The 12,968-nt window shown below is 51.6% G+C and overlaps 1 protein-coding gene across 1 annotated transcript in view; it reads left to right on the top strand.

The window, feature by feature from the left end:
- The window catches only part of PAPPA (pappalysin 1), a 235,286-nt gene that overhangs the window by 207,744 nt on the left and 14,574 nt on the right, over positions 1 to 12,968 (top strand). The window contains exons 19-20 of the mRNA XM_032307751.1: positions 596 to 705; positions 9,609 to 9,680. Coding sequence (XP_032163642.1) covers positions 596 to 705; positions 9,609 to 9,680 — 182 coding nt within the window. The remainder of the gene's footprint in view (positions 1 to 595; positions 706 to 9,608; positions 9,681 to 12,968) is intronic.

The following is a 12,968-nucleotide window of genomic DNA, read 5'->3' as shown; positions in this document are numbered from 1 at the left end:
GAGAGACTCCTCGTTGCTGAACACTGCTCTCACTCAGGCGCAAAGATCAGGGCAGGCTTCTTGGAAGATGTGAAGTGGGCCATGAAGAACTGATAGGATTTGACCTTGAGAAGGCAGATGGGGGTGATTCTGGAGAAGGGGTGAATGGGAGCAGAAACATAGAGGAAAGGGGTTGTGGGACTCAGGTGGCAAACCTACGGCAATCTGGCTGGACCACCCAAAGCGTGAAGATGGTTAATGGGAGATGAAACTGACTAGACGATGGCACCCCATGCATGCTGGGCGAAGGGGATTACGTTTTGTCCTGCTTTGGGGGAACCTTGGAAATGTTCTCAAGCAGAGGAGGGGCGTAACCAAAAGGGGCTCACGGCCGACGAACACGGTGATGGGTGCGGCCTGGACTAGAGACCGGAACAGAGTCGGAGAGAACAAAGGCTGCCCCTTTGGGAGTTTTCTTCTTTCCGCTGTCTTCAAGGCCAGGGTGGCCTGGCCCACAGGGGACCAGGAGCAGGAGGGCCCTCGCTGTGTGAGAGCAGCCCATGAGCATCGGGGGATTGTGGGCTGAGCTGTGGCCTCACACTGTGCTTGCCCTCAGGGTCGGAGTGTGTCACCTCGTGCCTGGACCACAACAGCGAGTCCATCATCCTGCCAGTGAACGTGACCGTACGGGACATCCCGCACTGGCTGAACCCCACACGGGTAGAGGTGAGTGACGGGGCCGACCCTGGTCGTTCGGGGAGGGAAACGACCCCCTTGGACATTTACTATGCCCTGGTCCTGAATTCGTCCTTTCGCACATGATGCGAGTTACAAGTCACTGACTCATCACATCTCTTCGGGGCGGGGGGGGGGGGGTTGTTCACCATCATTTCTCCAGGTCTCCAGCATGTCACACTTCCCCTTGACCAGGACTGTGCGAAGGACCTTTTATTTACTGTTCCACTGAATCCTGATGGCAGGCTAGGAATAAGAGGACCGTTGTCCCCAGTTTAGAGGCGAGGGCACCGAGGCACCGAAAACACACAGAAAAACCTGTCTGTCTGACAGGGTCACAAACCCCTGTCTGTCTGACCGGGCCTGTATCTGTGAGTATAGTGCAATCTGGCTTCTCCAGACCAGCTCTTAGAAGGCCCTCCGCGTGCTATGGCCTAGATTTCTGGTATCCTCCCTGCTTTACTTGTTGGATGGAAAGCAGCTAATAGTGATCTAGGAACACGTAACACCCACTGCTTAGGAAGCACCCACAGTGTTCCCGTGCGGAGCACTCAACACACGAGATAGTATTTAAGCCCCAGAATTATTGTACAGAGCAAGGGACATCGCCTGCAGTCCCTACTTGGGGACACGGAGATCTTAGGAGTGAGCGACGGGCCCCAGCGCGAAGGCTCGGGCCCAAGCCTGAGTCCGAAGGGAGTGCTTCTCCTGCAGAGTCAAGCTGGCGTGGCCCTGGCCAGAGACCTTGTAGGCTCTTCCTCTCGACATCTGCTGTCCTTGCCCAGGTCCAGCTGGAGGCTGGCCACTCCCCCGGGTCTACATGTCACCTGGTCCATCCATGACCCTGTGGTGAAGCAGGACCCCACTCTTGCCCTCAAGGGCAGTGTGGACCCTGGCCCTCATGTACCCATTCTGGGCACTGGCTCAACCTGGAGAAAGTGAAAGAGGGAAGCAGGGCACGCAGGGCACTGTTCAGCGATGTCCCTGTCGGCCAGCCTTTCTGCCTGGGGTGCGGGGGTGGGGCTCGCTGTATGCCCTCCTGCTGCGGATCGCGCTCCGGATAGCCAGGCAGAACCCGATACGAGGTGTACTGTTTCTCAAATGAGCTGAGGGCATGATCGCGAGGGCTTACTCAGCACTGGCCCCTGGCGCTGGCGCTGGCCTTGGACACCCACTCGGCTCCCCTGTGCACCCCAGCATTCTTCTTCTTCCCTCCTCTCCCCTTCCTCCTTCTCCCCGACGGTTCTCTGCCCCATCTACCACTCGAGCCCCTGTTGCCTGCTTCTGTCTCCGCTGTTTCTCTGTCCCCTCTCCTAAGACCCCGATCACCTTGTCCCGCATCCCGCCCACCCATACGCTTTCCCCTCTGTCTGCCCCTGATTCTCCCGTGCATTCCCTAGACAGCGCTGTTTCCCCGACCTCGTGCTGCTCGTCTGTTTTCTGCCTTCGGCGCGCCTTACCCCACTGCTAACCCAGAGACCCACACAGACTCTCACGGAATAACCCCGGCGAATGCAGGCGTGCTGTCCACACCCAGGGGCACGCACAGAACCCCATGTCAGAAGCTCAAGGAAGTTGGAGATCAAGTATAAGCCCCTTATTGTACAGGCAGAGAAACGGAGGAGCGGCGAGGGAGGGGGTTAGGCCAGGGTCGCCCAGGAAGCAGAGCCAGGACAGTGCCACGCCTCAGCTCCATTCCCCTCCCTCTCCCCTGCCCTGCTTCCATATACCCGAAGGCAGGGGCATCACACTCCTACACACAGCAGACACAGGAGACCTCCCTCATACCCCAGTACCGGAGGTCTTCTCCGCCTGGGACTCAGACCAGTTTCCCCTGGCCCAGCTCCCACTCAGGCCTTTTCTCTGCGCCCTGGATGCATTCCTGCCCTTCCCTCTGCGAGCCCTGGGCACTATAGAGTTCAGTTATAATTCACTGTGAAATAAATCCAGGGATTGGAAAGCCCGCGAGCCCCCCTTCCCCAATTGCCCACCCGCCGCCTGCCCGTCCCAGCCCCCACCCAGTTCCCTGGTCTGCCGACCCTTTATTGATGCCGGCCTACGGAGAGAGCCATAACGAGGTTCAGACCTCCACCGGTCTCCGGAGGCCTCATTATCCAGGAGGAAAAAAATGTGGTAGAAACAGGGAGGAGGGTGAAGGGCAGAGATTGATGATTTCCAGGAATAAGGCAGAAAAGCTGGCCTCTGCTGCACCCTTGCCCCCTTGGGTGGTGAGAGCTAGGCAGAAACAGAGCGGCCAGAGCGGCTAGAGCAGGCGCAGCCAGGCCAGGCCAGAGCAGAGGCCTGGGGTCGGGCGGGGGCAGGGGAGTCCTATGTTCTTAGGCCTGCCTCCCACCGGGGCCAGGCGCAGGGGTGGGAAGGCGCAGGGGTGGGAAGGCGCAGGGGTGGGGGCCGGCTGGGCTCTACCTCCCCTTACCTTTGTCCCCAGGGAAGGAAGTGCGGGGTCCGAGCTGACATTTCCTGGATGCCGTCTGTGAATCTGGCACTGGGTCATGCTTCCTGCACACACACAGCCCACACCCCGTGAGTGGGTTTCAGTCTCTCCCCGGTTTACAGGGGAGGAAGTGGAACCTCAGCGAGGGGAGCCCCTTGCCTGAGAGGAAGGGGAGAGAGCCCCTGGGCAGTCTCATGGGCAGCTGTTCCCAGCTGCCTGTGCAGTTTCTGCGGGACGTAGGACAATAATAATAAAAACCAACTGTTCACTGACCGCCTACCAGGGAGCATGCTGTGGGATTGTTCACCGCTGGCTCTCTGCGCTCCCCCCTGCACCCCCTCCCGACCCCACCCCCAGAAAACAGCCACCATCTAGAACTCTAACTTGTAGCATTTGCCAATTACCGTGGTGTCAATATTCCCCCCATGGCAGATGTCCAGGTTCCCAAGTTGCCCTCACTGCGCACACAGCTGGGACAGGGCAGGCACCGCTGCCTCTCCTGGGCCCACGCGAGCCGGCCGAAGCCCACAGTGGCACATGTCACACGACAGCCTCTGTTTTAAGTACTTTGCACGCATCGGCCTGTGTGACGAGAACAATGCCTACTTAGATGAGTGGGAGATGGACACTGAGATCTCGTGCCCTGATGAGCACAGCACGATGGTGACCTTTGCGCAGGCAGGCCACGGTGCTCCCTTTCGTGCCTAGCCCACGGTGGGTGCTCGCCAAATACTTAGGGCTGCGGGGTCAAGTGACCAAGGTCCTCATTCAGGCTCAGGCATGTTCTTGCTGTCTGTCCTTGGGCAAATCCTATCACGGCTATAAGCTGCAGTTTGCCTGTCTGTGGAAGGAGAGATAGATCAAGAGTCCCGAAGTCGGATCCCCACGGGAACCGGGCTGGTGGGACCAGTGCGTGAAGCAGGCCTGGGGTGTCGTTCTGTATACCACACACCTAGGATATTATTGATAATAGTAGCAGGATTTACTAGACATATTTCAGATACTTAAAATGCAATACAAACACCCATGTGTGTTATAATACAAACACCCAACTTAAGAAATGACTCTCTAAATTTTCTTCTTACTGAGACTTAATGCACATGCTGATCTTCCGTGTAAGGTTGGATCGGTGTTTATGTTTGTGGCCACTCCTGAAACCACTCCCCAGGTCGGGGTCTCTGGCTCCCCAGAGATCATTCCCTCCCCATGCCAGGCAATGGTTGTGCCCCCAAGATCATGTCTATTGGGTTGGCTTTTTTTTTTTAATTGAGGTATAACTGACATATAAAATTATATTAGTTTCAGGTGTACTAAAATTTTTAGGCTTAATTTCATAAAGAAAAACACTCTGTCCCTTTATTTTTTTCAAAGTTCTCCCCCTTTGAAAGCGCCCACTCCCCCCACCCCCGTCGCCCCACATGCACTGTTGGGAGCAATAGGGACATGGAGAAATCTTCCTCACATCTCATAAAGGATATGATACAAACTCAGTGACAGATGGCAATATCTCTCGGGCTCCGAGCTGGAGAGACTGCAGGGAGAGGTGGAGACAGCGGTGAACTCTGGGAAGCACATCCTGCTTCCCGAGAGGGCAGCTTGAGCCCCGTGTGGCAGTGTGGAAATGTGTGCTTAGTATGGCTAGAGTCCCCACTTTGTCTTGAATATAAGAAATCTGGAGTCTTTAAAATATAAAATCTCTTAATTTTTTTTTAAATATTGGCAAATAATTTTGAGGCCTGTCAAGCACACTGTGTGCCAGACTGAACATTTCTGTGGGTTGTGTAGTCTGGAAGCCGTTGGTTTGCAACCTTTGAATGAGGCAGACTCCTAGCCCTGGTATCTGGAATTCAGGGTAGCAGCTTCTCCACCCCCAGCTCCAAGGGAGCACCCCAGTCTCCCCTATATCTCAACTTGTGCGCGGCAAAAGCAGCTCGCGGCCTCAGAGGCTTGTATGATTCCTCTAGGCATCTGGGATCTTGGATTTTATAATGGCTTCTGGGAAGAGGATGAAAGCAGGGAGGAAAGAGAGGAGAAGAAGAAGAAAGGGAGGGAGGTATTTAAGGGGGGGATAAAAAGGAAGTCACCATTTACTGAGTACCTATGATATGTGGGCACCGATAGGCAGGTCCAAATGCTACCTCACTTTGTCTCTACCATACTCCAATGAGATCAACAGTATCACCATTTTATACACGAAGAAGCTGTTCTCACTGGGTGTTCACTGCCCAGTTCATGTAGCTAATACATCTGAAGCAGAATTTGAACCCAGGGCTAATTCTCCTGCATTTCGTCTTGCAAGGTAACCACCTTCTATATTATAAATCATAATGCGACACTTGCAGACAAAGCGTGCAGAATTCATTTCTTGAAAGGAAGGCCACTCCGTGGAATGCCCTGTCAGGGGTCTGGAGTCAGAGGTAGAAGGGTTCTGAGTGAGCATGGAGTCCAGTCTATCCGAGGTATAGAGGCCAGACAGCGTGTGCCCTGCAGGTGAAGCCCATGCCGGAGAGATGAGTCCAGAAGCCAGTGAGATTTCTCATTCACTCATTTGGTCACTGGTTCATTCACTCACTCAGAAACACTGATGAGGTCCTTCTAAACGGCAGGCATTCTTTAAGCACAAGGCATTCAGGCTGAAGAGTGCCTGGGCTTTTCAAAGATTTTATTTATTTATTTGACAGAGATCACAAGTAAGCAGAGAGGCAGGCAGAGAGAGAGGGGGAAGCAGGCTCCCCGCTGAGCAGAGAGCCCGATGCGGGGCTCAATCCCAGGACCCTGGGACCATGATCTGAGCCGGATGCAAAGGCTTTAACCCACTGAGCCACCCAGCCACCCCGAGTGCCTGGGCTTATAAAGAAAACCCCGAAGCTCTGTACGTGATAATGAATGGCAAACATAAGTTAAACGATATCATTCATTCACCGAAAGCCCTACACATCAAAGGGAGGATCAAGGAGAAAAGAGGGCTCATGGTAGATGGCATCTGAAGGGGTGTTCAATCTGAGTCTTAGGATGGGGAGGCTCTCTTATGATGCTTTCTCACCGGTCTTAAACTCTGCCTGGGACCGCATCTTCCCTGGGATTCATCCTGGAATCTTGGAGACACTCTGCCTACTCCCAGCCCCCTGCCTACTTTCCTCTGAAAGCCCTTCCACCTTCCTGAACCTTGGTCTTTCCGGCAGGCCAGAGAGTAAATAAACTATTTTATATTTCTAGTTTTGGGGGCTAGGGGAATGTGAAGGAGAGCGTAGGGTTTAAATACAGATCTGGTAATCAGGGAGCTGCGGGCCTACTTCCCGATGGTCCTTGCCTACGTGCATGGCTTAGAGCAGGTTGGTCAATGCTCTGCGGTCCGTTTCCTCCGTGTAGCCCAGACTCAAAAATAGTACCTCTCCTGTAGTTAGGGTAAGAATTAAATAAAGATCTGAGGACAGGGCGTGTGCGGATGAGGATGAGGATAATGATGACAGGGTTGGTGACGGTGCTGTGATGGTGATGAAGATGATGGTGGTGCTGGCCATGGCGATGCTGAAGGTCACTGCATCTGGGAAGAAAGGACAATGTATTCTTCTTAGGCACCATGGCAGGAAACGAAAGCCGCCTTACAAAACCTGGCCTGAAAGCACTCTCACTGGGCTAGAGGTCTCCCTCTAGCACCCGAAGGAACAAGGCTGACATTGGAGGGCCCCCACCGGGGATCTCCCAAACTGTGGTGTAAACAGCCTAGCAGCTCTCGCTGCTTGCCCTCTTCCAGTTCTGCTCACATACAGAGGGGCCCTGTAGTGAGACAGGTAGGGCGTGCAGCCCTAAGGAATAGTGGAAAATCCAAAAGCCTTGGAAAGATCAACAGGCTCATGCGGATAGTATAAAAGTCCTTTCTCTGAACTCACGTCCAGGTAAACCTCAGCTGACAGAGCCTTGTACAGCCACAACACTCCTACAGGCGAATTAAATTAGCTCTCTCGGATAAACAGGGGGAGGGATGGGCATCAACTCACTTGTGGATCCTGACCCTGCTGTGTTCGATTACTTGAGCCATTACCAAGGGCCCCTCCAGCACCCATGGGTTTTGGCTGGGGACAGACTCTCAGAACCAAAGATGAAATCCTGGGTCAGGTCTCACAGAGGATGAAAGCAGGTGATTCTCTCCACCTCTGGCCCTGTGGCTGGGAAGCAGAGGGCACCAGAGTAGCTAAGCTGGAAGAAAGGAGCACCGGAAGCCACTCACACTCCTTCATCTGGTCAACATATACTTGTTTGCTCTGCTCCAGGCTGGATCCTGGGGAGACACAGAAATGTGTCAAACCCAGGTCCTCAGTTAATCAGTCCCGTACCATTTATCTCCGTGGATCATCACGACAAGCCCATGAGGTGATTTTCGGGACCCATTTCACAGACAGGAGAACCCAGCCTCAGAGTGGAAATTGACACAGCAATTTCAAGTCGAATTGCATCCACACCTGACACAGCCCATGCCCAAGGTCTTTCCCGCATGTCACCTCGTTTAGGTGTATTAGGAAAAGGTAGAAAGGGGCAGGGTGTAGTAGTGATGTAGTCTACGTAGTAGACTTCCCATGGCAAGACTGGTTGGCAGACCTTCAGCTTGGGTTGGTTGTTTAAGACTCTAATTCTGCCTATGCTAAACCGGTCTTCTAGACATTGTGCTAGGCATGGTAAGGGCTCTTCTGATGTTCTAGAACAGAGGAAGTCAAGTAAAGAAAACCCTGCCCATTAATAAAAATCATCTCTATTTTGAGATGTCTCCATTCATTTATAACAAAAACATTTATGAGGCATCCTCCATGTGCCAGACGCCATTCTAGGCATGGATGACCCAAGGGTGAACCACGGATGCTGTGGGGCAGAAAAGAAAGGCACCAACCCATCTTAGCCCGCTCTTGGAGTCACATGATTCCCTTTGTTCCAAGCTCGCCAAGAAACTTAATTATGGTGGGGCTCCCATACAGGTCTGCCTTCGGGGAGAAACTGGGTTGGTCATGTGATTTTCCGTATTCTGACCCATATGACTGTTCATTTCTTAATGAAAATTAATCAGCTGGCAGTCATCCAGGAGAGCAAGACCTGATCACATAGCCCTCTACGGCTGGTCCCTGACACTAACCTCTCATTGCAGATCTAAGCATTTGCCTCCAGGTTGTTTTCATTTTATTTTTTAAAGAAACCATTATAATTTTGGCATGACATGTAAGACATAGAGAAAGGAGCTTCTGGGAACATCACGTTAGCCCCAGTCCTGATGCTATGTACCTTCCCAGTTTCATCTTTCTCTTTTCACCTCCTTTAAAAATTATCCTCCTACTGGATTTTATGTTATGAGCTTCCTTAAATCATTTCTAAAATGAGTGCTCAGTCTTGAGTCCTGGTTTCTTCCCGAAACAGCTATGGAGCCTGGGGTATTCATTCTTCCTATCACCCAAGATTCATGCCCAACTCGCTGCATGGTAACAAGGAATAAATAAGATAAGGCATAAAGTAATTAGCACCACAAATGAACTCCATATATTTTGGTTGTCATTATCATAGTAACAATTATTATTATTAAAGGAGGTTATAAATAAATACACACATGCAAACCTAGATGCTCCGAGGGGGGTTGGGGAAGGCACCACAGGGGAAGGAAGTCATGAGCAGCCGAGCAAAAGAGAACTAAAGGTTCTCCAGGAGACAAGATGGGGAAGGGCATTTCAGTGAAGAAGAACAGCAAGGACAAGGTCACAGAGGTGTGGCAGTGTGGACAGTGTCAGGGAACTTGGAGTGGCCCATAGGGCATGGTGGCAGGTGGAGGCAAGAAAGGTTCTCTGTGTCTCCAAGGGTTCGGAACCAGGCCACTGCTCTCGCACTGTAGTGCATATCAGAGTCATCTGGCAGGCTTGTACTGCGGAGTCCTAGGCCCTGGCCTCAGAGATTTGGATGCATTAGATCCAAGGTGACTCTGAAGTATGTGCCTTCCTCATGAGCTCCCACAGGGACCCCGATGAACGTGGTCCTCAGCCCATGTGTAGGAAAACCCCGCGCCACACTATTCTCTCTTCTCCCTGCCGCAGCCGTATGTATCCTCTGCCCTTCCTCCTTCTTCCCACCTTGTTCCTAACTCCACCCATGGATCAAACATCAGCCAAGAATCTCCTGAAGGGCCTTTCTGACCGCGTCTTCATCCCCCAGTTCTGCTTTTCTTCAGCCCTCATTCCTGCCAGGGAGATACAGGATCATACCTACAGCAAACACAAATACTTTTGTAATCTTATGGCTCCTGTTACTGCAAGTACAATTATCCATGGGCAAATTATCCATGTAAATGCCAGGGTGAAGACAGGACTTGGAAGATCCAAGAAGATGTGGGGTGGTTGCGTGGGATGCCAACGACGAGATGGCTTCCTCCCAGCCCCAAACCCATCTGACTGCTCTCTCCCTCTCTCTGCAGAGAGTTGTCTGCACGGCTGGTCTCAAGTGGTATCCTCATCCCGCCCTGATTCACTGTGTCAAAGGCTGTGAGGTGAGTCCCTAGAAGTGATCCTCTTGTTGTTAACATCCTGATCACTGGTCTTACATTGATCATGGCTTCCACTCACTTTGCCTACAAAGTGCTGTGAATAGCCCTTTAATAGGCTGATTGAGCAATCCCATTTTATAGATGGGGGAGTTGAGGCACGGAGATATCAACAAACATACTCAGAAATACATTTCATGGATAACAAAAGTAGGATTCCAAGGCGTTCCTGCTCCCTCAGCTTCTGTTCAACATGATGCTGCCTGTGGGAGGGAGGGTGGGAGGTCATCCTGATTTTGCATCTATAACATACCACGCATTTGACCCAAATGATCAGATTTAATGTTTACAGAACCATAGGAGGCTTTTTTTTTTTTTTTTTGCTTTCCAGTTCCTACTTTACCGCTGACCATTACTTGCAGGTCACTTCCTTTTGCCACACATTTGTCATTCACTCATGCTTCAACCCGGGAAGCAGTATGGCTACTTTAGACCCTACCACAGAGCTGAATGGGAAGATCCTCTCTGACTTCACAGCTGAACCTTTCCCTGGCACTTGGCTTTATGGAGATCTGTCTCTCTGTCTCAGTGACCAGCCTGGGAAGGCACAGGGGCAGAGTACTTAGAAAGTCATCTGTATTCTCAAGGGGTCACACTGCCTCTGGAACGAGGAGATATTCTGTGCACCCCACGTCCCCCGTGGGTCTTCTCATCTGACAATGAAAAGGAGGCCCCAAATCACATCCAGGTGGAGGCACAAATATCTGTGGTCTGCTCCCCGCTCCAGAGCCCACTCAGGAAAATGCAGGTGAAAGGGACTAGTTTGCACTCTAGAAAACTTTGTATTTGATGAAATTCTTGGAATGTCAGAGTCAGAAATGCTCTTCAAGATGATCTAAACCTGACTTTTTAAAGCTGTAGCCAGATCTGAAATTTGATGGAATACTCAAACGGGAAGGATTCTTAGCATGATCGAATCCTAATCAATGGTTATACGGAGTGGGAAAGGAGGATCAGAGAGGCGATGGACTGGCCCAGGATTGCACAGCATTAAAGCCACAGAGCCAATTTATGAACCTGGGTCTCCTGACTCTAGGCTGGTGCTTTTTCTCCTCCATTAGGCCACCTCCCACCCATGAATCACCCCCGTCAAGACAGGCCCTGGATCAAACTTTTCATTCTGTATATTGACTAGGGGCTCCACATGGCATCTTCTAAGGGCACTCGACACTGTAGTCTTTAAGAGCTCCCCCCTCCCCCCGCCTTCTCCCAAGATTCAGCTGGGAATGGCAAAACCAAGGCCAGGGCGCTGTGGCTATTGCTTCCTTCCATCTCTCTGGATCAGTCCAACGCTTGGAGGAAAGGAAGCTTGGATTACCGGGGCCCTCGTTCTGCTGAGTCGGCAGTCTGGGCAGCCAGTGTGACAGCAGAATTCGATCCCTCCTTTGACTCAGCACCGGGGCCTAGGAGACCCTCACCTGTCAGGCTCTGAGTCCTGCCAACGATGCTTATCGCCTTTGCCCTTGCAGGTGATCTCCTCTCCTCTTAATTTAAAGCTCAGAGTTTGCCTCATGTCTGGGGCGGAAAGGAATGCCTGGAAGAGATACCAATGCTGGGTGGAGGCAGGAGCCATCAACCTGGAATGTCTGGAGTTAGCCAGGACTGAGGATGGGTTTTGGGACTCCCGAGCGCTCTACCCCAAGCTGTGTCCAAAGTGGTCCCTTCACTCTTTCGTACATCAGAGCCTCACTGATGCCTCTTAGGGGCCTGACACTACTCAAGGTTCTGGAAACACAGTGACCTTAGTCAAGTGAGAACAGTCACTGTGCCCTCTTTCTTCCTGAGTCCAGACGTATGGTGTCTTCTTGCCCCTTGTGCATCCACGCGTCCACATATCTGTCCATGAAGAACTGAATTGTTTGACTGAATGAACATAAATGGTGAAGTTTTGCTCAAATCACCCCACGTTTTGCTAGGGAGTCCAGGCTACAGATACGGACAACACGCAGTCCTGTCCCTCGGGAACTCCCAGTCTAATGAAGGAGGTAGACTACTAAAGAATTCTAAACTATGGACCAAGAGCTGTAACCAGACCACAGAAAAGCACAGAGCATCCTGGGGGGCTCAGAGAAGGCATTTCAGGGGTCTGAGATTGGAACTAGATCCCGAAGGGTGAGCTGCTCGCCCGAACACAGTAGTAGGAGCAGTAGCCACGAGAAGTACCAGGGATGGGAAAAATCCCTTCAGTGGCGGAGCTTTTCACATGTCACTCGCTCCCTCTCGAAATCCTCCGTTCTCCACCTTTCTCTAATTAACCCCTGCCCATCTTCCTGATCTCTGCAGAAAGGTCATTTCCCAAGGGACACCTTCACGGAGCTCCCTGATGAGGTCTAGTCCTCTTACTCTTTAACAGCCTCGTGGTGCCTGTCCTCTGTCGCTCTTATCAGAGATGAAATTGGCCAATTAGATGTGTGATTATTTGATTAAAGTCTCCTCACTGAAGTGTGAGGTCTGAAGGAGTATGAGCTCCGTCTCACTGTCCTATCTTTGTCTGCGGTGCAACATGTGACCTGTACTAAGCGTTCAGTGAGTGTGGTTAAGTACAGGATGGATGGGTTGAGGGGCGGATGGAGGCAAGGGTGTGGCTGCAGGAGAGGGGTGAAGGGTAGCTGGTGAGGGGACTGGAGGGTTTTTTTCAGGGGGAGAAAAAAGTTTCATTTATTTTTTTTCTCTTCTTCCTCACCTTTCCCAGCTACTCCTTTTACCAAGCCAGTTCCTTTCATTCTGAGGGACATTTGGTTTCCTTCCTTACTCTGTTTTATAGGATAGAAGAAAGATCATGAAGAACAGGTCCCACAGGCCAATCTCCTCGGGCACAGAACAAAACCAAGAGCTTATCCTTTGTTGTTTGTGCCTCTCTGCTCAGATATGGATGTAATAATTCTATTACGGCAAATACCCGTCAGAGTCACACTTGTGTTCACAGCCATGCACGTATGCACATAGACACTTGGGCACAGCTGTTGTTGCCTGTTCTTGGTTCTGCCTTGCTAAGTTATTTTTTTTTTTAGACCCTAATAGGATAGTGATGAAATGGAATCTGGCATTGTGAGTTGGGAGCACAAAGCCTGGGTGAATTTGACGCAGAGATGAAAAAGCCAGGGATGCCACATGGGAGGGACTCCTTGTGAGCTTGGTTCTCTCCATGATAGTCCGGACGGGAAGGAAAGACCATTGGGTCGCAGGAGTTGCGCTGAGATGCAGTGGTCTTAGCCAAGTGATGACATCTTTCCC

This window comes from Mustela erminea, chromosome 12, assembly GCF_009829155.1.
Source record: "Mustela erminea isolate mMusErm1 chromosome 12, mMusErm1.Pri, whole genome shotgun sequence".
Classification (NCBI taxonomy): Eukaryota; Metazoa; Chordata; class Mammalia; order Carnivora; family Mustelidae; genus Mustela; species Mustela erminea.
This window is presented reverse-complemented; position numbering and strand designations above follow the sequence as displayed.